Genomic DNA, 26,332 nt, shown 5'->3' on the forward strand with positions numbered 1-26,332 from the left:
AGCTGTTGACAATACGCAGGCCAGCTGGACTTGCTGTCTGAGTGTCAGACAACTTGAGGGAGGTTAGCCTAATGCCATAATGATGCCTGTGTTAGACTGCGTGGGTGTGTGTTTATATCGCTGGTCTCAGGATTGTCTTTTGTACGTTTGTGTCCATCTGTGATACTTGAAGGCAGCCCCTTATCAGGCCCTTTCTTTCCCCCATCATCTCGGCGTATTACTCCTCTCTGTCTAGTCTACTGTACACCTGAGGGCGGCAATTAGGATCTTAATTTAAGGTGAAGCAGTGTCCTGTATTTTTGATTTATTTTTATCTATAAAATGCCAAAACAACAATGGCTTGTCTCCAATTAATCAGCAAATTCTCATATTGCAAAAACAAATACGACTTGAAATGCTCAATCATTATCAAGATTGTCAAAGTATGTTTCTTGATTGTGAATTAATGAAACGATCAACCTTTTTGGCACAAGTGGATTTTCATGTTCTCCCTGTTCCACCCTTCTACTGCTCCTTGTCCACCTCTCTTCCTTCCCCTCTTCCTGCCCGCCCTCCCTTGGCAGCCTTCTTTATCAGTGGTGGGCCACTGACATGGCAGAGCTCTCTGTGATTTCTGCTGGAGTTCAAACTACTTGAACTGCGATGTGTATGTGTCGTTGTGTGTGTGTGTGTGTGTTGTGAATTTCTTTCTCCGTGCCCAAGAACTTTTGCTCTGTGCAGCCTTGTAGATCTGTCATCACACACTCAAAGGCCGAGTGTGTCAATCACTCCTCTCAGCTCCAAGCGTTTGTGTCAGGACGTCATTAACACACACACACACACACACACCCTCTTACACACACACACAAAGTCTATTCCACCAGATAGGTGCTCTCACTCATCAAGAATTCCGTATCAAGGCAAGAATGAATTGTGGTCATGCAGTTAACTCTGCGTGTGTGAATGAATCCTCCTTGTTAATTTGCCACAGCGTGCCAAACACCCTGCTCATTACAGGCTGGACTGGTGGACTCTCTCTCTCTCTCTCTCTCTCTCTCTCTCCCTCTCTCTGTGTGCTGTGCTGTGCTGTGCTGTGCTGCTGGTGTGGTGGCTCATGGAGGCCTCATGGTTCAGCTGTGCTCCAGGTGACTGAGCCCTTTGTGGAACCATAAGCTTCATCACGGAGATCTGCACCACCCGAGGCGGCATGTCACACACGAATTAACTACAGAAATGTTTTTTTAAATAATCAATACGAGTAGAAAAAGGCATCAGTTGGGTTAGATAATCAGTTGACCCCTGTCCAAATTTAACAAATTAGTTTTAAATGCTCTTAGATTGCCAACTTTTTAATCTGATGTAATGTTTTACAATGTTACAATGCACAATTTTGACTTTCATTTCACAGGTGTTCCAAAATGATATCTCTAGTTCTGTCCTGCAAAAGAATTTATTGAGTTGTTCAAAGTTGATAAATGAGAAGGTGAGGAAACTGGCAATCATAAAATGAATAACGTCATTCTGGTTGGATATCATTGATTAGTTATCATGTTTTGGAACAAAGACTACCAGGCCTCTTCTCCCCTTCCACACATTGCTGGATCCTGGCATTTCCTGGCATTCTTTTCTGCAGACCGGCTTGTTTTCCAGTTATTAGCATTCCTAGCAGGCATACATTGACTTTCCTTTGTAGCTGTGACAAAATCCCCACAGTCCGTGCGCACTTTATTTGTTCTATTTTTTGTTTGTGAATTCTGTTTCTTCCAGTGAAGCTGAAGCAAGCCAAGGGAGAGTTGCATAGTAGCATATATAGACTATGACCTCAGTTACTTCATTTACCTTTGCCTTGTTAACTTCCTGTATGTCAACTGAGATCTCAGTCAAAAGTTGCTTACACCTGGTTTTAAAGTGTTCTAAACACTGTGTTTGTTGATACTTGCATGTAGGAGAATCAGCAGAATTTGGACAAGAAATGCTATTCTGCTGTTTTTTATGACAACTTGTAAAGCCGGTCATAGACGAGCTGAAGTGTGCTGGCTCTAAGCAGATGACTTTAATGTGTATCCTCTGGGAATATCCACAAGTTGTAATGCTGACCCGTAACAGATTCCAAGCCGTCTTGCCATTTCTCAGGACATGTAATTTATGAAAGCCTGTCGCTCCCCTGCAGCCCCCAAAAAGCAGGCTGCTGCTGTTCACCGTGTCAAGGCGCTCAAACGATGGCATGTTAGATTGAAGAGAGAGGAGGAGAAAAAAAAAACCATCATCTGTTCTTCATTTCGGCTTCCCAACCATCCACCATTTCCTTATCACAAGGGAACAGACAGCAACATAGTTAGCATTGTGTGTGTTGATGCCACACTAGAATGTAATTTATTATTTGTGGTCTTGTTGGCTGATGATTCACATGTGTGATATTTTTCCAGCTTCGCCACCACTTCCAGTGGGTTCCCAAGTTTATACATGGAGTCCACAGTTGCTTGTTTAAGGGCCGCGCTGTAAATCTGCGTTAGTTTAGACCTCAGACGTTACATGGCGAGATGTCTCATGTGAGTCACCTTCTAAAGACGTTAGTCTGTCTCTTTCTCATGCTTATGCAAACAATAACATCTGTCTAACGGATGCGTCCTGAACGCTGCCTGTCACAGGCGCAAACGCTGTTGCTAACGTGTCATCACAAGTGGTTTTCTGACGTTTACATTTCTGTCAATCCAACTACCCTCTGCCCCCCACACTGCTGAGTGCCAGTTTCCATAACAAAAACCCTCCTGCTGAGAATGTGTTTATGGCTGTTGGATTCATCCTGATAACTGTGGGTGATAAGTCCTCTAATGTTTAATCAGAAACCTGACCAAGCTGCCTCGCATGGCTGGAGTGTGTACTACATCAACTAGTATGTGGGTCAATCTTCTACTACATGCATGTGTGGGGTTTATATGCTTTCAGGTTGACCTGAAATAGTTAATTTCCTCTTATATTTTTTAGTCCGCCTGGTTTGCGTTTCTGTTTGACATTCAGACTCTGACAAGTTGTTTTACAGACAGTCCCCTGTGTGCCTGTTTTGTTCCTTCACTGTACAGGCACATCAAAAATGGCTACCTCTACAATCCTGGAAAGAAAAGAGGAAAGAAGTGCAAAGGCAATAGACTTCAAAAGCATGTAGGAGGTACTGCAAGCCGGAGGGAGGGAGGGAGGGAGGGAAGGGAAGAGGGAGAACTTTTAATGGGGGAAAGTTAAAGTTAAAAAGATGCTTCCTGTAAATTCCTCAGTCACTTTTATTCTTTGGGTGTTGTTGCATCTCCTCGGCATGCTAATATTTCCCAACTCTCCTTCTGATTGTTATCTTGTCTCACTCACTCTCTCCCACTAAAGAGGAGCCCCCCTTCCCTGTCACCCCCCCCCCCCCCCCTCCTGCTTAGTCCAGGAGTATTTTTGGAACTTAATGAAAAGGGAAATCTGAACCGCTTATCCTTAAAAGGCATGTCTGGGTCAGCTGGGTGGAAACTTACATTATTAATGTCCTTCGCATTTTCTATGCGTGTGTGTCATCTGTGTTCTCAAGCAATGCGTGCGTTCGGTGCTGTGTAGAACACAGGAATGCTGTGGGTTGGGGGACTGGAAGGGAAGGAGGGTGGGCTTGTGCGTCTACGTCTTCAGGAAAGGAGGGGGGTCATCAGGGGCATTTTTGGCATATTTCAGGAGCCATTCCAGTCTGGTTCAAAATGCATTCTTCTTCCTCCCAGAGATGCAGGCAGACAGACATGAACACAGGAGGGGAAGAAAGGTAAACATCACGCTCTACTTCCCAACAGGTCGGTCCCCAACCACTGGTCTCGTGATGCGTTCGGCGGATGGCTCAGTCTTTGTTCTTTATTTGGATTGAGCAAAACAAACTATGATGGGAAGTCGGGACATGAAAATACCACTGTGTGCCACCTACAAACCAAGATTTAAAAACCCCTACCAAGTCTCTCACCACAATAATATCCATATAAGGCCAAATGTTGAACCAAAGTCCTTCACCCAGCAGCAGAGTTTGTATGTCTTGGGTACCATCACTAGAATCCAATGAGTGTTTATGTGCTGATGACCATAATATGTCCCTTTAAACCTCTCTTCCATGGCTTTATAGTTAAACAAATTCTCTCAAAGCGCTGCTTCCCTCCCCTAGAATTTAGGATGTTTTAGTCTGTTATTTGCCATCAGAAGGCTACAGTCTGACGTGACAGCAGTTGGCAGGAGTTCAGTCTGGTTGGACCGGTCCAGTTCTTAGTAGTGCCCAGGTTCATGCTGAGGACTCGAGTCGGCGCGGAGGGCCCAGTAGGATCCGAGTGCCGGGATGTGTCCTCAACTGTCCCAGACTTTTAGGTTGCATTCTTCCTTCGGGTAACTAATCCAGATCTAATCCTTTCTGATCGATGCTGTTTTTGGGTGAAGCCCAAGGACACAGCAGTTCTGTGTGTGTGTGTGTGTGTGTGTGTGTGTGTGTGTGTGTGTGTGTGTGTGTGTGTGTGTGTCTGGTATTTTTAGGTTAGAAACTGTGGCTGGTTTTTCTTCAGTCTTCTGAATAAATAAAACATTCTCAAGTCAGTTACTGATTCATAATTCCAGCTTGAAGAAGTACAAATTCCCTTGAAACCCGTTGCTGTCTTTGTTCACATGATGAGATACCTAACGTAGTTACACCTTTCAAAATTAAACAATCCATGTCGACACATATAGATGTACTGGACTGCATTATTGAACTGGCCCAACTGGTAACTCATTGATGGACACATTGAAAGATTCTCCGGTTTCCCAATCTCCCATTTATTGACTACTGGCTTAAAGGTGAAGCTTATTACTGGCTAAAATTCCAGAATTTGGAGAATAAAGTACACAGTTTTATATCATTGGCAATTGTAGAAACGTCCCTGTAGTATGAGCCACGTTACCTTTTTCTACGTGGTCATATTTTGGGAATCCCTCTCCACACATTTCACTGTCTTGTTCATGACGGCCAAGAAACATAAACACAGGTAGACATGTTGTTCTCTCACCATATAACTTGTTCTACACTGGCCATGTTTTTATGTGAGATTCCTCTACCAGCAAGACTCCGCTCCAAAGTAGTGAGCAAAAGTGGACGGCCAAGTGAAAAGTAGTGGCGTGTAAAACTCTCAGGGGCAGGGATGGAGGAAGAAGCAGCGGGCCGCCTGTAAAACATGACTTTTACGGCGATCGCAGGCCGTGATTTATCTGTCCTTTTCATTGAGAGAGGGGGAATAAAGAGGCAGAGATCTGAGCGCCTTTGCAGGTCTCGAGAGAGTGTAGAAAACCGGCTTTATGAGTTATATACAGTTCCTCTGCAGGCGTAGGGCAGGTCCTGTAAACGTCCATTTCCTGCAGTCATCCTTCTTAGTTTGCTCTTATCGCCACCCTCAACATCCAACCTACGGCGCTCACCACGAGGCGGTAAAAAGGTAATGAGGAAGGGAAAGAAGGGCTTTGACGTAGTGATACCTGCGTCAGCGTCAACAGAGATCCACTTCTTTCATATGTCTCTGTGTGTGTGTGTGTGTGTGTGTGTGTGTGTGTGTGTGTGTGTGTGTGTGTGTGTGTGTGTGTGTGTGTGTGTGTGTGTGTGTGTGTGTGTGTGTGTGTGTGTGTGTGTGTGTGTGTGTGTGTGTGTGTGTGTGTGTGTGTGTGAGACTTTGACACCCAGCACTTTGTTCCCTGTGTGCTCTTCACTTTCAGATGATATTAAGCGGTATCGGTGTTAAAGCTGATGTCTAGCGCTGCTTCAAATGTACAAGGGACACACACACACACACTCCCTTCTGACCTGCTTTTTAAGCCTAAGATCTACAGGGCGGCTCTCAAAATAAAATTCCTCCTGCAGATTATTTTTCTTGTGATCAGAAAATATACATGTTCTCAGAGAGAGGAATGTTCGGACACCATGGCAACCTGGCTATTGCTCACTTCCCCCGCTTTTTTTTCCTCCGCCCCCTTGCTTACTTTATTTCTCCGTGCCGTCTTTAACTTCACACACCTCATGCTGTCAGACATTTCTCATTTTCGTTTCATGTTTACGATCCTCACATGTCACGACTTAACCAGCTCCCTTATTTTCCGTCTGTCCCCTTTTGTCTTCACCTGTCCTCATTTCTGACTCACATTTTCGTCTTCTCCTCCTTTTCTCATTCATCCGTCCACCCATTCATGTATTGGCTTTCATCATCGAGGTCCTGACGCACACAGACCCCAGCCGCCGCTCTATTTTTAGCCGCCTCTCTGCTGTTTTATTTCTCCAAGATCCATCAGTGCTGCCGCCTTTTGTGAAGGGCAGTTGTGGGTTGAGTTGGCTGGCTTCCCCCCCAAGCAAGTATGATTACTTTTGGACACCAGCTACTCACAGTACATAGCATAAAAATAGACGGGATCGCTGAACCACAGCTTTTATTTTAAGAGTAGTTTAAACTCTAGAGACCTTGTCATGTCTCAGTAGTAGTTGTAGTAGTCCTTGCGTTGTAGTAGTAGTAGTATTTTTTTGCATTTACATTTGTGCGCAAAACGCAGACAAAAATCATACAACTCTAATGCAAAATAGTAGGTGTTTAATAGTTAGTATTCATCATCATCCTCAAATCTGTCCTTTTTTCTCGCAAAGTGGAGGCAATGGCCAAATGCATGGATTACAATGAGAGGAATGGGCAGTGGCTCAATTTATGGGGATCGTCTTCATCAAGTCACCAAAAAACCCTGAGGAAGGTTTAAAAAGTTTATGCATTCCCATTTTTTCATTTTATGATTCCAAATTGGGTGAAATGCAGTTTAGTGGAAACCCCTACGACCGACTTTACTGTGAAGCTTGAAATTGCTTGAGTCATTGAAACATCTCCATATTGACACTAAACACAGCTGATTGCAAACAGTGATCCTGCTTCACTCATTGTCGCCCATTTAGTTAGACATGCGCAAACACACACATGGTGACCCACAGACACAGAACTATAGGTGAGTCATCAGAGCCCCCCTGGTGGTCCCCTCAAGTGTCCTCTCTCTTCCTCTCTGTGTGCATCACTTAAAGGCTCACATTTGTTCAACTGTTGGCTCACTTTGACTGAGGCACCACTAAACCAGAGTTTGGCATTTAGAGTAAACTAGGTCATTCAGATATATATAAGGTTATATTTCCGTGCCTCTATTTTGAAGTCCTGGTTTGTTTTATTGTGCTTTATGGGTCAGCAGCATGTAGTCATCATGGGATAGCACACATCCTGTTGGTATGGCAAGGAATGTGTATGTGAGCACACTCGGACACAGGAGCCTTACAGGAATCCCATAACACTCAGGTCCCTGAGTGGCTCGTTTGTGTGCTGTGGAACATTGTGGAATACCAGGCATATTTTATGATCCAAGCTTTAGCCGTCTCCCTCTCTTTCTCCCGCTTTCTGGGTTTATTTGTTAAGCTATACCGGTCTTGCTGTCGGCGCCCCCCCTCCCTCTCTTTCCTTCTAGAAGACAGAGTTGAGACATTGAGCTGACGGTGGTGGAACTTGCATGAAGTGGATTCGGCGTCCTGACTGACAAGAATCGAACATGAACTTCAACCTGTGAGCAGATTCGCTCTCCTTTGTGTCAGTCTGCTGCTCCTCAGCAAAGTTTAGGTCTCAGGATGGGTATACACACGTGCCCATCTGTGTCTGTGTGTGTGTGTGTGTGTGTCCGCTTGTGGCCTTTACAAACAGGCCTACCAGATGTGGTGTTTTGTTTTGGCTGCCTGGTCAAATGGGAAATGGGTACAGCAGCACTTGCCGCCCCTGGCTACGACTGACTGTTGCCCACCCACTTGGACAAACTCTCTGACATCTCTACCTCCTTGTTTTCTCCCTCACATACGCTTTTTTGTTGTTTCTCTCCTTGTCTCTCCAAATCTTCCCCATCTCCTTTGCCTCTCTCCAGCCTTTATTTTTCTTCTCTCTTTCTCTCCGTCTCCGTCATTCTCTCTCCAACTAGGTGTGGACCGCAGGGAAGAATGCAGTAAAATTAGGGTTTTATCTCCGCTGTCAGCCAGCTGCGCCTGCACTCATGCCAAGCCATGCCAAGCATCCGAAGACACAATTGACCTTAAAAGGAAACAATAGCGGCCTATCAATTCTCCTCTGCCAGTCGAGGAATGGCTGTGTCCTGTATGGGCTTGGTCCCACTGGCACACGAGACAAGGAAGTGTTCGGAAGTTGAACTTTGAAACTACTGGACATAAGAGAAGTGCAGTGAACCCAGTAAAGGTTTTCTTTTAACTTTGTAGGTTTATGACTATATGCCACTGCGTCTGAACTAATTCTCACTGTGGGATTAGAGACACTGTCCTTCAAGCGGAATGCTCATTTTGAGCTTCGGTGCCACTAAATGCTGACTCTGCTGAGGTGTCCTTGAGCAAAACACCAAATCCCTCTGAGATTTAGGGAAACTGCTATGTAGCTGACTCTGCTCTTTGACTTGCAAAGGGAAACGTTCCCCCTTTCCAACCCCTGAGGATCAATAAAGTATCAATTTAGGTCTAAGGTCTTTACAGCTAAGTCAGAGGATCATAATTTAAAATGCTGACAGAGAAGCATACGGTGTGAAGTTGTGTTATTTGTGAAAATCTATAATTAAGAATAGCAATGTGTTAAGTGATTGCACCAGATGATGGTTTTGGCTTTTGAGCGCTCTCCAGTTCAGTCAGTAGATTGCTCTGTTAGTTAATTAGTAAATGTAACTCCACAAAGGTGTTCTGCAGCACCTGTCACCTTGCTGGCTGTCAAAGACGTTACAAGCTGGTTTTTGCCTTCTGTGGAAGAGGGAGAGAAAGAGAAATGACTGGCAGACTAAAGTCATTAGACATTGGAACAGGTCGTGCAGGTTCATGAAGACTTGGATGGTTTTTTTGATTTGACAGTTTGTCAACATGGAGAAGAAATCCTACTCCACCTTTCTGTTCCACTGGAATGCAAATACCAGCACACACACCCACACTCACACACGCGCATACATACACACACGCGAAAAATGCTGTTTGCAGTTCTCGGTGGCAGCGAATGAAAAATCAATCGCTCGCTCCATGTTCTTCTCTGGTGTTCTCCCTCCTCCCCCCTTTCTCTGCTCCTTCTGTTCTCTGCTCGTTCTCTCTCTCCCTCTCTCTTCTCTCTAGGCATCCTGTTCACTGTGTTTGATTTGGGCATTCCTTTCCTCCCCAAGCAGACAAAACAACCCCAGACCTCTCCGAACTGCAACCCCCAACACACACACACACACACACACACACACACACACACACACACACTATCCCTTCTGCTAATCACTCACAGGAAATGGGCTCCCATGCAAACGAGGCCCGCCTGGCCAGTGGAACCCAGGATGGAGTTTCAGTCCTTGAAATGTTCTCCAGCGGAGGAAATTGAATATGATCTCTCTCTTCCACCTTTCTTTCATTCTCTCTTGTTTGCGCTCTTGTCTTACTCGATGCGGTTCCTCTCCGCGCTTTCTTTTGACGCTCCACCTCAAAGCATCCATCACACTGTGAAACATGGCTTCTCAGCCTGACTAATGGACTCATACAGAGCTTCTCCTCCATGGGAACATTAGCGAATATAATGTCTTCCATGCAGCCGCTTACGTTGGAATGAAACAATGTGCAGTGAGGTTGGCAGTAAAAAACGACTCAGTTAAAGGTACATGATAATGACAATTCTGACAAATGTCAATGAGAAACATCTCCCTTTCAGCAGTTTGACGTGTGTGTGTGTGTGTGTGTGTCCACGTGACCCTGTGGCCTCACATTTACGATATGTGTTTAGAAAGTGTAAGCCTAAGTGCTCAAATCGTACAGTCTGATATCTTATCAGTTCTCTTCCATTATATGTGGGATAAAGGCGTAGTCAAAGACAAACGGTAAAATGTTTATATAGAACTGAAAGGCAGGCGAGCCCCTGAACAGGAATTTCTGCTCTATTTCACCCATCAGTTTGTCTTTGTTTGTGCTGTTTTGTAACTCAATATTTGTTTAATAGCAGCACACACACACATTGACACCGAGGGTTGAGCAGCAAGTCTACACAGAGCATTTTGCAGAATCAAACAGAAATAACACGTCACGGTAGAGGTTCACACGCCGTTTATGATGTACAAACATATGTAAAGCTGATGCAAACTGTGCAAGCAGTGTGCTGAAACCGTTCTGCTGACGGCAGGTCGGCTGACCCATGGAACTGAAACTCTGCATCCGTGTTTCAGTTTGTTTGCAGAGTAACAATGAGTCCACTCCAACCTGACGTGCTGTGTGTGTGTGTGTGTCTTAGATGGAGACAGAACGGTGATGAGAGATGAGAACGAGACAGCTGTTTTCAGTTTCATCTGGTTACGGCTTAGCTAACTGTCTGAATCAATATTTGTAACCCTCTTGCTCAGACATCTCTTACACACACACACACACACAGACAGACAGACAGACAGACAGACAGACAGACAGACAGACAGACGTTGGTCAGTGGTCATCACAGTGCTTGCTAATAAAAATAACTTATTTCTATTAATCAGCATATGTAATCAGAAGCGATACAAGTTCATATGTTTTCAGCATCCCATGATCTTTGCGCGCTCAGCAGTATTTTCAGGTTTACTGCTGTGCTTGATGTGCGATCATGTCCGACAACGCAGCAGAGTTTGTGTTCATATTATCACACTGATGTAAGGATTCTAACGTGAAGGAGCACAGCGGCGTCAGCGTGTTGGACCCAATATGCACATCTGACATAGTAATGTAAGCGAGACAAGGAAAAAATGGAGGAAAGTTTACCGTCTTTGTGAGAGGGATTTTAGAAGTTCACAAACAAAGGCAATATGACCTTTGAATGATTGAGTAATAGATTAAGCTTGTGTGGGATGCAGGAATGAGCGAGGGTCAGGACGAGGAGATGTTAGAGACATGACGGGAAATTCAATCTGAGGCGTACGAGGACTACTGTAGTTTTGCCAAAGATGATTTATAATGACACGTGACACTGTGTTGTTGTAAATGTTGAAAGGCGCCACTAACTACAACCACAAGCATCATCAAGGACCTCTGGGACACAACGTCAACAAACTAATCGGCTTTACAAAGGCGGCGTTGACAGCGAGGGTGTTGTATCGGCCTCTACAGGTGTATCTAATATAGCGGCTGCACACTGAGTGTATACCTGCACTTCCCGCCGCTGCTTACAGCTCTTAGGAATGTTTCTCTCTCTCTCCCTCCCCCCCCCCCCCCCCCCCCCCCCCCCAACCCCACCCCACTTCCCTCTCTCATCCTGTAAATTCAGCCCGGGCTTCAGTCTTAAATCTGGATTCTCTGTGCTTAACCAAACATATGGAATGCTACTGTAATGGAATGCTCCAAGTCTGGGTTACTGTGTGTGTGTGCGTGTGTGTGTGTGTCTGTCTGCGCACACATGTTTTGAAGCAGATGAGAGCTGTTTGAATGATGATGATTATGATAATGGTGCGTGTGTGTGTGTGTACAGATGCCTGCCCAGAGCCGCAGCCAGAAAGAGCTGAATAGACCCCTCTGTTGTTGCTGCCAAAACTGCTTGTTCGCTCATGCATGAGCGTCCTGCAGAGCCTCCGAACGCGCTCCACGTCTCAGCAGTTAGCTCACTCTTAGCCCCTCTAGCCCGCCTGTGGACGCTCTGCCCCTGCAGCGTTCTCATTGTCAGCCGGACCACAGACTCGGGCCGTGCCAACTTGTCCAAACATGACGATGGCCAAAGAGTGTCTTGACATTATCGTGACCAGCAAGTGCACTATTACTAACCCTGTGCCCCCCCTGTCTGTGTGTGTGTGTGTGTGTGTGTGTGTGTGTGTGTGTGTGTGTGTGTGTGTGTGTGTGTGTGTGTGTGTGTGTGTGTGTGTGTGTGTGTGTGTGTGTGTGTGTGTGTGTGTGTGTGTGTGTGTGTGTGTGTGTGTGTGTGTGTGTGTGTGTGTGTGTGTGTGTGTGTGTGTGTGTGTGTGTGTGTGTGTGTGTGTGTGTGTGTGTGTGTGTGTGTGTGTGTCACAGGATGGTGACTTTGGGAAGAGAGGCTTAAGGTGACGCCCATCTAAGGTTGCTCCCGTAAAAGGTAAGTAAACTCTGGTAACTGCACGTGTCATTCTTTATTCTTCTCTTCCCGGTTTCAGCATGTATTTGAGGTGATTGTTTAGAGTGTTGAGTTTATATTTATGCTGGAGATTAGTTTAATAATCATTTAATCACAGCTTGTGCAATATGTTTGCTTCCCTCAATGCGGTTAACTCATTTATAATTACTTCTGGAATTGAAATACTGGTGTGATTAAGGTAGTTTAAGGGGAAAAAAGTGTGTGTGTGTGTGTGTGTGCGCGCGCGCGCATCATGTCACTCGGTCTGAGGAAACTGAATCACGGCATTGGAAATTTTCAGAATTTCAACTCACTCCCTCTGCTTCCTCTCTCTTACCTCACTTCCTCTTCCCTCTCTCTCCGGCTCTCTCCTTCTTCTTCACCTCCACCTCCATCACTGCCCGGCTTTCCTCCCTTCCTCCCACTCCCCTCATCCGCCCCTCTTTGTGAGTCTGTTTCCTGTTGGGCACCGACGCCGGCGCCGCACTTCCTTCCCTGTACTCTGAAGTCACACAGGAGACGCACGCACACACACACACACACACACTCAGACACAGACAGTGTATGTACTCTATAACATATGGGTCAGCACGCCCATATGCATAAATATTTGTACATGCACACACTATTATTCTGGTGTGGTGAGTCAGGAGCAGCACCGGCAGTCGCTGTGTCATTGTCTTGTAGAGGTCATGACTACTTGACGATCTGTTCACACGTTGAAGCTTTGTCATCAGCAGGATATGAACTAGTCCACATTCTTGAGTGACTGTGCATACGAAGTCAAAGTATATTCCTTTTCTGATTTTATTACAGTTTATGATGCTCTTCTGTTTTCTATCTACTCAGCCTCATTTCCATGTGGCTGCCTGTGCAAACGACCCTGCTCTTCCGTTTATTCCTCAACTATAACAAGCAGCAGGTGAATGTTTGTGCATTTATCCAGGACGCACAACTACTGAGTGCGCAGGACACGAGTGTGTAAGTCAAGGACACGTGGTTCTTAATGCAGGAGTGCATACGCAACCTGTGACATCAGCATTATCTCCCCTCTGACACACAGCTCCATCCATTTTACTCCCATCTCCTCTCCTCCTCCTCTCCATCTACCCTTCTCTCTCTCTCGCTCTCTCGCTCCCTCTCTCTCTCTCTCTCTCTCTCTCTCTCTCTCCTTCCCTCCCTACATCCGTTGTCCCCCCCTTGCCAGTGCTGCATTCTTGCTGCAGTAATCCACTCTGGCAGATACCTGCTCTGCATTCTGTGCAGCACCTCCCCATGTCTCTCCGAGTCTCCATGTTGGTTTTCTCTCTCTCTCTCTCTCTCTCTCTCTATCCCCATCCTCCCTCCCTCTCTCACCTCACAGTGCGTTCTCTTTATCCAGCCCCCCCTCTCTCTCTCTCTCACTCTCTCTCTCTCACATCCCTCTCTTCTTCACCAGAGAGCCGCTGAGGTCTCCATTCAGCCGCAGCAGGCAGCTAATGCCAAGACTCGGGCTGCAAAGCTCTGCCAACCAAGCTCTGTGTGTGTGTGTGTGTGTGTGTGTGTGTGTGTACAGGCTCTGTGCTAGGATGGGAAAGCAGTGAATGAACAGGATCTCAAGCAGCCGGGCAAGAAGGTGGAAAGGCTGTATGTTAAGAGCTTTTGAAGTGTCTGGGAATTGACGGTGTGCGTGTTGGTGTGCGTTTGCTGCATTTATGTGTGTTTGGAGGAAGTTGGCCTCAGCTGGCAGAAGGTAAAATGCTCGGTGGTGGTGGTTGTGAGTTAAGACGGAGGGGTTAATGGAAACAAGGAGCAAAATAAAAGGGGATGGGGGGTGATGTTGAAAGGAGACAGACTGATGCTGAGGAGAATCTGAGGGAAGAAGCCAATGAATAATAATAAGGCACCGTATCCCTGACCTTTGCTACGGCTCTTCAAGGAGGAAGGAAACAACAGGTTTTGGCCAAAATGAGTGGTCCACCAGAAATGGCCAACAGGCCTGGTTTTTGTTGGAAATATATATGTTGCTATTTCCATGGGAAATCTTTATTTAGTAACAATGTCACATGTGGCATTTATAACGAGAACTCTGCTCACGCCAGGACTGATTATACAAGAGCAGGAGGCAACTTTGTCAGCACTTCAGATGACATCATCCTGGTCAGATTCCACGTACAGTTTCGTGTTTTGTGACTTTTATGTTTGACTTTATGTTCCCTTTCCTTCATACACGTTTGCTTGCTTTATGGCTTCACTTCATTTGTCAGTCATGTTGGTTTCATGGTTACATTCTTTGTCAGCGCATGTGAAATATGGGACATTTTCACCTCCTCTCTCTCTCTCTCTCTCTCTCTCTCTCTCTCTCTCTGTCTATTGGTGTGAGGCTGGATTATTGTCCCTCTGTTCCCTTTGTCTCAGGACTGTCATTGTCTTCCTCTTATCTTTTGTCTGTCTGCCTCATTTCTTCTCTATCTGACTATCATAGTGACTCATAAACAAATATGATTAACGGCGGTCGCTCATAGTTACCAAGTGTTGACTCGTTGTCACCATGTTGTGAGGCTGTCATGTTCACTTATCAGTGTGAAATGGTGACACACGGACGTCCCACCCCGAACAGCTCGCCGTTGCTCACACTAGCACATATCTGTGGGCAGCCATTAAGTCAGTTAGTCATATAATCCTTTTATATGACGTTTGTTGATACATCAGCACGTTTGAACAGCTGTAGAGTGTTGTCTGAAATACTAAGGAAATGTTTAAACTAACAGCTGATGTTGTGTTAATGCGTGTCAGTCAATGAATTCTGTCTCTTTAGTTTTAATTACCTCTGCTTGTGTTTTCGCCCGTATTTATCGGTCTGTCTCTCCGTCTATCAGCATGTTTATGCAAAAGTTATGGTGGTTAGGTTTTGAACCGGATCCAGGGAAGAACCCATTACATTTTGGTGCTGGTGAACCTCATGGTGGCGCTGTAATTGCCAGCTTTGGATTACTGCCTATAACTTTTGAGCCTCAAGTCACAGCAGCCAAATTCTTTTCTTAGTCATTCATTGTGGCCACGCCCATCTGTGCCAAACTACATTTGCTGCCATTTTGAATTGTTTCCAAAACAGTTTTTGTTGTGTCTCCTCCTAACTTTGCATGTGGAATGTCTGGTCCAAGCAGGATTAAATGTTCAACTTAGTTTTTTCGATATTGCATTCTGTTGTTGTAGTTTTGGGATGTTTCTATTGTTTCTTTAGCTGTTTTGATGGCATTTATCTGCCCTAAGCATTATCACACAGTTTCATCCTTCAATGTCTCAACATGCTGCCTTTTTTACTGACGTGTGGAGATCAAACATGTTACATTGTGGTCCGACCTCATTAATGCCCTAGTGTTTGTTTCCTGTTGCTTCACTCCACAAACAACTGAACAGAAACATGGTCAGTAAAACACAATATAACATTTTTCTGGTCTTACTTTCCACATTCTGGCCCGGCTTGATGGAGTTCAGCGCAGTTCGGTTTGGCTTTACTGCAGCATGCAACACCACAGCCTGTTCTCCTAATCAGGGCCCCACTCTCTCGTCTCTTGTGGCGTGTTTACAGTGCCGGTGACCTCTGACCCCAAACATAGAGGGCAGCGGGTGGAGGACATGCCAGAGTAGTGTTGGGAAATATTTCAGGGAAGTCCTGATGGCAACTCACACGGGATATAAATGTGTGTGTTTACATCTGTTTGTAGATAAAATTGCAAATAAGATTGTAATCCACTTTATCTGTGTACTTATCAGACTTTCCCATTCATTTACAATATATGTAGTTTCAGTGTATGTAAAGGTGAGTGAGTAGACCATGATCAGGTATCATACACAAATATTTGACTTTGGTTTCAAATGTTTGAGTTGAAATGATGGAAAGAATTGCATTTGTCACGTTAAAATATGGAATATTTGCAAATGCTTAGCCACCACCAAAAGCACATTGTGTTGAAAGGGCAGGTTAAGGGGAAGCAGCCATCCAATATGAGGTCACAGTCTGCAAGTTAGTGAGCCAGAACATCAGCCCATCATGGCAAAATGTCCTTAGCAACATTATTACACACATGAAGTAAGCAGCACTGCGGTTAGTCTGTTAGTCGCTCAGTCTGCAGCGGTGGAAATACACTGACATGAGTAGACCTGACACTAGTTGAACCACATTTCAAATGTTTGTATTTCATACAAGTTCCAAGTTGAGTCAGGCTATGTGTGTGTGTGTTTTGTTTGCATGTTCACCCTTGCGTGTCGTTGGTGTTAAACGTGAGGGTGAGTGCAGTGTGTATAATCCCATATGTCCTTGACACACAGACGTGAGTTTAGAGAGAAGCCATGAACTACATTTGCAGTTTCAGTGAGCGCTGCTAAAGTGTCCTTGAGCAACACACCGAATGGCTGCCTGCCATGTCTGCGTGATGTGTTCTGACAGAGCTGAGTAGGTTTGAGTGGGCCCACATCCCTTTGGCTGCAGGTCTGCTTGGAGGATTACATAGCGACTGATGGGCCAGTATTTTCGGGTACTGCTGTTTTTAAATAGAGCCTCTAATAACTTTCCTCCTGCTCTGTTTCTTGGCGGCCGTAACAGCGACTGGTGTGTGTAATCCTGCGTGTGGTGCCGTTTTCTGATGAAGAACATGCTCTAATTTGCCTGGCTGCTGCCAGAATCTGGAGCACAGCTTCGCCGCCTCGGACTTTGAGGTTGATTCAGCCTCTTGAAAGTCACGTCCTCGATAATATTAAACAGAGAGGGGCTGAAAATTGTGTGTATTTGTACAAGCATCATCCCCTTACACGAGACGCATGGCGAGTACTATGGCTGTTCTCTGTCAGCCGCCCTCCTCCTCCCCCATACCCCCCCCTCCCCACCACACTCTCATCTACTTATCCTGCTCACTTTCACTGGTTTTAAGCTCTTGATGTATGTAGCAGAGGGGGGGGTTAGAGACCTAGGAAAGGCTCTGGGTTACCGCGCTATGGCCGGAGAGAGGGCCCATTCAGGTTTCTGCTTGGAAATTAGGTCCAGTTTCACCCTGAGGCTCGGTCAGAATAGATTAGTCGAGCCACACTGGACACTCACCCTTCGTGCAAAGATGAGGCAGTAGAAAGGGTGTGTGAGGAGAGGAGATTAACTCTCCTGTACCATTTATACCATGCTGTTGTGCCTTCCAGCTCTGAGACCAAAAATATGCCAGAATAGGATCAGATAGGATTTGTGTCTACTGGGATGGACAGATTAGTTGAGTTGTCCTGCTGCAGTGAACCCCATTATTTGGTACTCCAAAGACATTTTGAATACAAAGAATTATCTGCAAAATGGCTCAGGATGGTAGAGCGTTCGTCCAGGGGTTGGAAGGTTCCTGGTTCGATGCCGGGCTCCTCCCCAGAGAGCCTGAAAGCTTATCTAAATGCTCCTGATGTGCAGGTTGGCTCCTTGCATGGTATGTACCTGCCATCAGTGTGTGAACGGGAACGGGTGAATGTGAGGTCAATGTAAAGTGCATTGGAGAAATGCGCTACATAAGTACAGTCCATTTAGTGATATTTGGCTTTCCTCTCCCGCTCTCATTTTGGGTTCATGACTCAAAACAGAATGCTCCTCAGACCAGATTGGGCCTCTTTGCTCTTATAAGTGACAGGAAATCCAAACCAAGATGACACGCAGCCTCTCCGGTTATTTTCAGCCAGGCCCCCAAAAGGAACGGAGCGCAATTACGATGTATGAGTTGATTGAATATGTCACAGTTTAATTTCCTCTCTTTGAACGCTCGCTTTGCTTTCAGTCGGCTCGTCAGATGAGGGAATAAAGCAGAAAAAGGAAATATCTCTCCCTGGAAAATTACCGTCTAGAGCGATGTCGCTCTGAAAAGAAGACAGCATCTCCTTTGTCACTACAGTGGATTTGTGGTGAACTTCCATGTCCTGTCTCATAAACAAATCTATTTTTCTACCAAAGGAGACATTATGTTTACTCGTTATTTCACCACATTTCGTTACTCACGCACTAACTGGTAATTTCTCCCAGTGTCGTTAAAGAGAAACGCGAGAAGAGCGTCTATACCCGCCCTTCACTTTGTGTTTCTACCAACAAGCTTCAGAACTTTAGCTCCGCTTCCATTTTTCTGCTGAAATGCAACGCTGCCTTTCATTTCCTCACCGTTTTTCCAGAAGCGGCCGAAAGAGGGAACGAGAAACTGAGTCGAAAGTTACATGACAGCACAGGAAACGACAAACTGAACATTATGGGATGCTGGTTTTCTCTTTCTTGGAAAAACTGAAAAATGCAGGCCAAGCATCAGGTCTCCACCATCTTGTGGCTTCCTCTGCTGCGCCAGCATCCATCCACTGCAGCCCTACACACACGCACGCGCACACACACGCACGCGCGCACACACACACACACACACACACACTTTTATCACACATGAAAATGAACACATACCGGCCATAACCCCTCTAAATGAAGACGGTTGACATTACATTACATTACATTACGGTCATTTAGCAGACGCTTTTATCCAAAGCGACTTACAATAAGTGTGTTCAACAAAGGTAGATAAAAGAACTTCAGGTCACGGTCAAAGGTTGAGACATTTTGATTGGACTGGGGCCCTTTTATTAACTGCCATTTATGAGGCAGAAGAAGAACTTCGATCCCACACGTTCCAGAGTAACGTCAAGTGCAGGAGAGAGGGCATTTTTTTTTTTTCTTTCCTTCCTTCTCTCTTTCATGGGGAGAACAGAATGTACTGAAGGCAACAGGCAGGCAGGAAGAGAGTGGCTAAAGCCCTAATGATATGGTGTATGATTGTAACCTTGGTGTGTGTGCGTGTGTGTGTGTGTGTGTGTGTGTTTAAGAGAGAGAGGGAGAGCAAGAGAAGTTGATGGACCGCTTTAACAGAATTTTACTTCAAAACGTTCCTCTCTTTTTTAAATGTATTTATGTTGTTGCACACTTTTCCGGCTTCATCCTCATTTCTGGACCCAGCCCACCTTTCTCCACCCTCTTCCGGATTTTGGTTCACGCCCCGCCATGCCTTCCTTCCACCCCGCAGGCCTTGAACCTCATCCCAAGCGAACCCCCGCCCCTACACACACACACCTCTCTCCCTTGCTCCTTCCCCCGTCCTCTCCCCGCCACTCAACGCCCTCCGCATCCCGCTGCGCATGAAGACGGCAGTAAAGAGTGCAAAAGGGAGTGTAAGGTCGAGTTAGGAACTTCCTGTCCAGATTTCAGTAGGTTGAAGGTGCCAGAGTCGTGTTGTGCAGCCCTTCCAGGCCAGGGTACTTTTAATGTCTTCTTTTTATATCACGTGGAGTTATTATATTAGGGGTAGTCTGAGGGTTTTGGGGTCAAACGGTATGTGTAAACTGTCGAGCAAGGCACAGAACAGCGGAGAGAAGCTGTGTGGGATTTAGTCGGCGTTCAGAACACATGAGCGATCCCCTCCCGCCCAACTTCCTTCCCTTCTTTCCCTCCCTTCTCCTTTCTTTCAAACCTGTTCTTGGCCAAACAGCTCCACACCTTTTGCTTCCATGCCGCCGTCTCGCTGATAAATCCTCTGATCACGGCAGCAAACTCAAGGAACTCAGCTGTGTGTGTGTGTGTGTGTGTGTGTGTGCGCGTGACATGATTCAACAACAAAGCTAAATACTAATGACCTCTAATCCAATGTTGCTGGCCCTCTCCTCCAACTATTTCTCTATCTCTCTTTTTTCAGTGTCCAACTTCTCCTTCAACCATCCCTCCTCTCATTCCTTTCCTCCCCCCATTTATGCCTTTTCCCATCTCTCCCTCTGTCCTTCTAATTGCCTCCTGTCTTGTCCTGAATGTAGCTAATGAGGCCCCAGCTATGCGATAAAGCGAATCAGGTATGTTGATTGGTTTGGCAGAGGCCCGGCCCTTGCCAGAGTCGCTTTGCACGCACCACCGCCCCTTTAAAAGTGCCCACTTGGCTACGCGCGGTGTGGTTTGCGTGTCTGAGGGGAGATGGAGAGAGGGATGGGGGAGGGAGGTAGAGAGTTGGCAAAGCAATAAAGGGGAGAACGAGAGGAGAGGGCGGCGGCGTGCCAGCGCAAGAGTAGCCGGACAGAGCGTGCACGCCATTATGAAACGGGACAAGGCTCGACCAAGGTTGAGGAGAAGCTACACAACATATGGCGGGAGGAAAATATGCCTTCGAAAAAACGTTTCGAGGGTCACAAATCCAAAAATAATCTGTTGAACCCAGAGTAATAAACACAGCTTTAAGCATGTTTTGTTATTGGGTGTATGCAATGTAACGTGACAGTGGGACCACCACATCGAGAAACACTCCAGCGAACAGGTTTCTCTCCAGCAGCGTTTGTTTCCCGCACCGAATTCTAGCATGGCGCTCAAACAGGTATTGCGAAGTACGGAGAAGGCGTTCCTCATGGTGGATGTTTTGATTTGTCGTAGCAGGACAAACAGGTGTAGCTGATAACATGATTGATGGCTGTGCTCTATTTAGTACTGCCAGTGAGCTAGAGTCTCTGTACTGGCACACCTCAGTGGAATGCAGCCATTGTTGTTAATCGGCTCCACCTGCGTTCAAAAAGTCAAGCCGTGTGTTGCGAGAAACATCTACAGACATTTTTTTGGAAGACGCTATGCGCCAATGGGCCCGGTTTAGCTTTTCAGACACATGTTCGAATGTTTCACGGTATTCCTCCTTTTACGGCAACTGGAAGGGGATCAGTCGAGGAGACGCGCCGCAGCTTGGAGCGAAAGAGAAAAATCGCTCTACAAGTCGCTTAACAAGCAACAGCTGGGCAACGGCGATGTGGGACGAAATGATTTTTATTGACAAAGGTGTTTTGGCTCTTAGCTGGACAGTCTGGCGGGCAGCTTTCTCTCCCAACATTTTTCCGTTTGTCTTCTCCCGCACTCACTGTTCAGTCCACAGAGTTATTTCGCTCGGCTCTTGTACTCCCCCAAGATTACCAAACCACCAGACCTCATGAAAGTAACAAATAATTAAAACACTGCTGCAAAGGCTTTGACTGTTTCTCTTTTTTTTGTACAAAATAATTGGTGCCATATTGGCTTTCTAAGCTTATTGACTTGATTTGTCTTCAACGGGACTTTAATGAACTGTGGGCAAAGTGGTTTGGGCTCTTTTACACCCAACGAAAAGATATGAAGCCACACTGGATTTAACCCTAATGACACCTACCTTGTTCCATACCATGTAACACAGAGATGAAAAGAGGTAGTAAATGTCGCGCGCCGGTTGATCTTTTCACAGTACTTGACTTCATTTAACATAAAAGAGAGATATTAATAGGCTACAGTAGGTTCTATGTGGAGCAGTTTGTATTTAAGTGCGTTTCTACAGGCAGACGGAAAGAGGAGGAGGTCTGCAGCAATCGCTAGATCGTCTAGGGGGGTCGATAAGTGATGATATGTGCAGTTTTGTCCTACCCCGAGGTCGATATTGTCCTTTCAGCTAGGGGGGGAAGAGAAGGAGAATGAGCAAGCGGGGGTGGTATTGAGACTTAAATGTGCGCGTCGGGAAATCCACTACCTGAATCATGCATGAGACAAAAGCATTGGCATTTAGATTTATGGAGGTCATGCTGCGGCGTGCTAATGATCTCTGTTCCTATCATGTTGCACCCTACTGGGCCTACAGGTGGAGGATGTTTGCCTCCATAATGAGAACTCACTGAATCATTTTCTCTGTCTCCATAATGTACATAGAAAGTGCATATGTTCCACTCTGTGACATAATTCCAGCATCTAACAAGTTGGGAGACAACAGAGCGCCGATATCCAGGAACAAAACGGAAAGTATGCAGTTAATAGCCCTCCATTTGTAGCAATTATGGGATTACTTTAATGTCTGATCTAGATTTTGCCCTGGTGCCAGACCTCATTTGTTGCTACCTATTAGACTTTGACACAGACGAGTCGAATAGTTTTCTTTTATTGTCCGTGAATAGTGGAGTGTTGTGACGAGGCTGTAATGTACATCCGCTGTTGCCATGGCGAAGGTTACATGCAAGGGAGAATATGCGGCTGTCAGCAAAAGCTAGCAGGCAGGTCACAAATCAATGTTGTGACGTTGGACCCGACAGCAAGCAGATGAATGGTGTGTGTGTGTCTGTGTGTATGTATGCGTGCATGTCCATGGGAATGTGCTAGCGTGTTGAACCCCCCCACCCCATCCACATCCACATGTTAGCAGTGACACTCCAGTACAAAGGAAAGGCAAAGTGAAACACAGGGTAGCAATAGTAAAAGTCAGAGCATATCTTGTATATCGTGTTAAAGCACTTAAAGCAACCTTTGTTTTCAAGTTAATGTTTATCTTTAGGACTGACTCATGCCTCTGCTTTAAAATATAACCACAGCAAGATACCATTTGGTGTGGATTCACATTTATGTGTCTGTGTGTTAGTTTCTGTCCAATGCTTTGTGTCGCAGCATTTAGCCAGAACTGCAAACTCACATGCTGACTGTGCTTGTTTACTTTAATGTGCAGTCGGCTACCTGTTGAGAATGCAAAGCACTCATTTGCAACTTTTTTGTAATGATTAAATGTTATTTCCTCTCTCTCACTCCTGCAGATGACAGACACGTCTGCTAAACGCCGCCCTGAGGAAACGTCTTAAAGCGACACTCGCGCTCACACAACACGGGGGAGGATCGTTCAGTTGATGTGGGCCACCATATAACGCTTCATCAAGGACTCGCTGTCACTGTCACACAAATGTGGACCTCCCAAAACATTGTCATTAAATAAAGTGTACAGCAGCGAAAACACAGCAGATACAGCAACACAAAGAACTGTGAAGCCATGTCTGATCACAAAGACATGACGCATCGCCACCTGCGGCACAAGCTGCAGAGTCTTGGTAGAAGACTGGACGAACTGGAGGAAGCCACCAACAAGCTGCAGAAATCTGAGGATGAGCTACTTGACCTGCAAGTCAGTGTTGCATGTGCACAATTTAAGGCTGCTTAAGCATTTAGTCATTTTTTAGCGTTTAGACTAGATACAGTAAGTAGATGTGTGAATTGTTATGCTCTCTCTGTTCTACAGGACAAGATCATCCAGGCAGAAGGCAGCAACTCATCCCTACTTGGTGACATCGAGGCTTTGAGGAAACGCCTCCTGAGGATCCAAGGCAAGGACGAAGAGGTACGCAAAGCCGAGGACCTCTGCCGCACAGTAAGAGAGAAACTGGAAGAAGAGGAAAGTCTCACCAAGGAGCTCAAGGCTGAGATCGAACGTCTTCAGCGGAGGATGGCTGAACTGGAAAAACTGGAGGAAGCATTTGGGAAAAGCAAGTCGGACTGCAGCCAGCTCTGCCTCAGTCTCAACGAGGAGAAAAACTTGACAAAGAAGCTCTCGTCTGAGTTGGAGGCCCTCAAAACCCGTTTGAAGGAGGTGGAGGGGTCTGAAACCAAGCTGGACAGAGCAGAGCAGGCTTTGGCTATGGAGCTGGAGAAGCTGAAAGGCTTCACCCAGACCTTTATGAGTGAGCGCAAGAGGCTACTGGAGAAACAGAGAGAGGATGAGAAGATCATTCTAAAGTTGACAGAAAAACTGGAGCACCAAAAGAATCGCCTCGGGATGTCAGCGGATCCTGGCCATGCCGATTTCATGAGGTCACGAATTGAAGATGAGCTGTCGTCCACGGGGCTCCTCATGAGCAAACAGCGTAAAAAGAGCCTCGACTACTTGAAGCTGAGTGATGACAACTTTGGTTTCTTGAACAAATCTGAGAATCAGAAGAACAGCAGCATGGAAGGCCAGGTGGAGGAGGACAACAAGGTAAAGGAGTTGACACAGGAGGTAGAGCGGCTGAAGAACCGCCTCAAACAGCTGGAGATAGTTGAGGAGGACCTGAAGAACTCTGAGTCCAAGAACGGTGAGCTTCACGAGAAGTTCCAGATTGAGCGAAACCGTGCTCGTCAACTCGGCGAACAAGTGGAACTGCTGAGGACGCAGCTATGTGGAAAAGGTGGGATCGGAGGAAATGGAACTACGGATAAACACGGAAATGGAGGCTCTAACATTTGCCCCAACAGCGCCGCTAAGGTCCTGGAGAATGGCAAAGCTGAGAGCGAAGAGATTAATGTAAAGGGAGGTTTCAGACAAGAGAAGCCTAAGTATCGGATTCCTGCTGCGACCGCCTCAGAGCCGAGCTCCCCCAAACACAAGAACCGGGAGCAGTCTCCTCAGCACAGAAGGGAGATCAAGCAGGACACCAGGAGGGCGCCCAGTCCTGCTCACAAGACCAGGAGGACACCCAAAACCCCGACTACTGCTATTTCATCTGACAATGGGATTAGAGACACGGGACGAGGGGCGGAGGAGAAGATAAGAGGAGCCACATACAACTCCGTAAATGCATATTCTAGTGATATGAAGAAAGCGTCTGTCCTTAGTCGCTACCCTCCTGCAGCGAACGACCAGAGGCCACTGAGGACGGCTCAGAAACAGTCTGACGGGGAGAGTAGAAAGCGCAGAGTTGATACGTTTTCAAAATTGTATGTCGGTAGTGATAGTGAATCAAACAATTCCGATGTAGTGCCTGAGAGCTGCAGTAATGTCAATAGTATATTGGCGCTAGAAAAGGACATGGCATCTGCCTCAGATCAGGAATCACTGGACCACGTTCAGGAATCTGCCCCTGCCGCCCCCAACATGGCCAAAGCCAACGGATCCTTCACAGCCTACAGGTCCCACGTCACTCCACTGCTGCCCAACGACCAGGGGTCAGAGGGTCATTCTTCTGCCTCCGAAACGGAATCCACCGGTTCAAGACCCTGTGAGCCGGAACCTGTAACTGAGATGACTACTACAACTGTAAGCAGTAGGACTGCAACCTCCAGACATCCTCGATACTCCCATGTCCACGAGTCGCACTCCGACGGTTCGTCCTCGAGGAGCTCCTTTGATGAGGAGCTCCACAGCAGACAACTGCTGGCGGAGGGAGGCCACCAGGAGCCCACGCACACTCCGTCAGGGATCGAGATCCGACGAGTGTGCAGCCCACGGGAAGCGCTGAGGTCCAAAGCGGTCATCAAGCCTGCCATTGTGGAGATTGACAGGAAAGAAATGATGATTTCAGAGCCTTTATCGACCAACGGCAAACCTAAGATCTCCACCAAACCGATCGTAACCAGCACCGCGAGTAAAATGACCAGTAGTATCACCATTTATCCCAACGACCCAAGCTCCTCCAGAACCAGCAGCCGCAGTAGCAGTGTGTCCAGTGAACCCGTACCCATGAAAGAACGCCACACCTCCACCAGTAACATCCTCATAGGTAATGATTCACGTTCTCAAACCATTTCAGCTCAACTGCAAGTGTTTTAGACTCGTACCTTTTATGATGTCTTTAAAGACAACTTAATATAATGCCAGTTTTAGTATGATTATGATTATTTATCGTAGTCATGATATCACTTTTCAAAATTGTACGTACGAAATACTAAGAAAATATAATACATTGACATACAATAGGATCATATCAACAAATGTTTGAAAAGGAGCAAAAGAAGGTTGTTGTTTTATTTTAAAGCACCATATGATCCTTAAATTAAGATTGATGATTGATTGATTTTATTCCATTTGTATTACCAGGCCACAGCAGTGATCACCTTGGCAGCATCGCCATTCCATATGAGATCTCGATCCCAAAGAGTGAGATCGCGTTGCGGCCATGCCAAGACCAGGACTGTGGGGTGGACGACCGGCAGGACTTCTCGTCGGGGTCCGGCCTCCATTGCACCTCTAGAATGGAGACCACCACCAGTCTGTACTCCCAACGCAGCAACTACAGCCTCCAGTCTCCAGACGTCACCTCTGCGGACCTCAACGACACGGAGTCGGGCTTCGAAAGCAGCAACAGCAGTGGCGCCACCACGGTGACCAGCTGGAGAAGCCAGAGACACAGCCAGCCCTCCCTGGAAGAAAGTTTGTCCGACATGAGGAACGTGACCGTGAGGAGCACGTGGAGGAACCGCGGCACTGTGTCTGTGGAGGAGGCGGGCCGAAGAAGAAGCGTTCCCAGAATGATGCAAGACGGTGGGTCAGAGGATGAGGCGGAAGCCCCAACATGGAGAGCCTATCGGGCGACTACCATACTGGACACAGAAGAAACGGTTAACAGCGGAGCAGGAGCTGGCGGGAACGGGGCAGCACAGAAGGGTTTCAAGCCGTCACCTGCTGAGGTAAGAT

At 46.4% G+C, this 26,332-nt stretch overlaps 1 protein-coding gene across 2 annotated transcripts in view; it reads left to right on the forward strand.

Moving 5' to 3' along the window:
* luzp1 (leucine zipper protein 1) overlaps nt 1-26,332 on the forward strand; it is a 41,562-nt gene that overhangs the window by 3,549 nt on the left and 11,681 nt on the right. Inside the window, exons 2-5 of one of the 2 annotated variants that reach the window (XM_076157499.1) lie at nt 12,038-12,098; nt 22,707-23,068; nt 23,183-25,418; nt 25,736-26,325. In XM_076157499.1, coding sequence (XP_076013614.1) covers nt 22,937-23,068; nt 23,183-25,418; nt 25,736-26,325 — 2,958 coding nt within the window. In that variant the 5' untranslated portion in view covers nt 12,038-12,098; nt 22,707-22,936. The remainder of the gene's footprint in view (nt 1-12,037; nt 12,099-22,706; nt 23,069-23,182; nt 25,419-25,735; nt 26,326-26,332) is intronic. The other variant, XM_076157500.1, reaches the window with a different exon arrangement.

The sequence above is a fragment of the Genypterus blacodes genome, unplaced genomic scaffold, assembly GCF_046128005.1.
Source record: "Genypterus blacodes isolate CSIRO-AG114 ecotype Tasmania unplaced genomic scaffold, CSIRO-AGI_Gbla_v1 ptg000073l_1, whole genome shotgun sequence".
NCBI classification, from domain to species: Eukaryota; Metazoa; Chordata; class Actinopteri; order Ophidiiformes; family Ophidiidae; genus Genypterus; species Genypterus blacodes.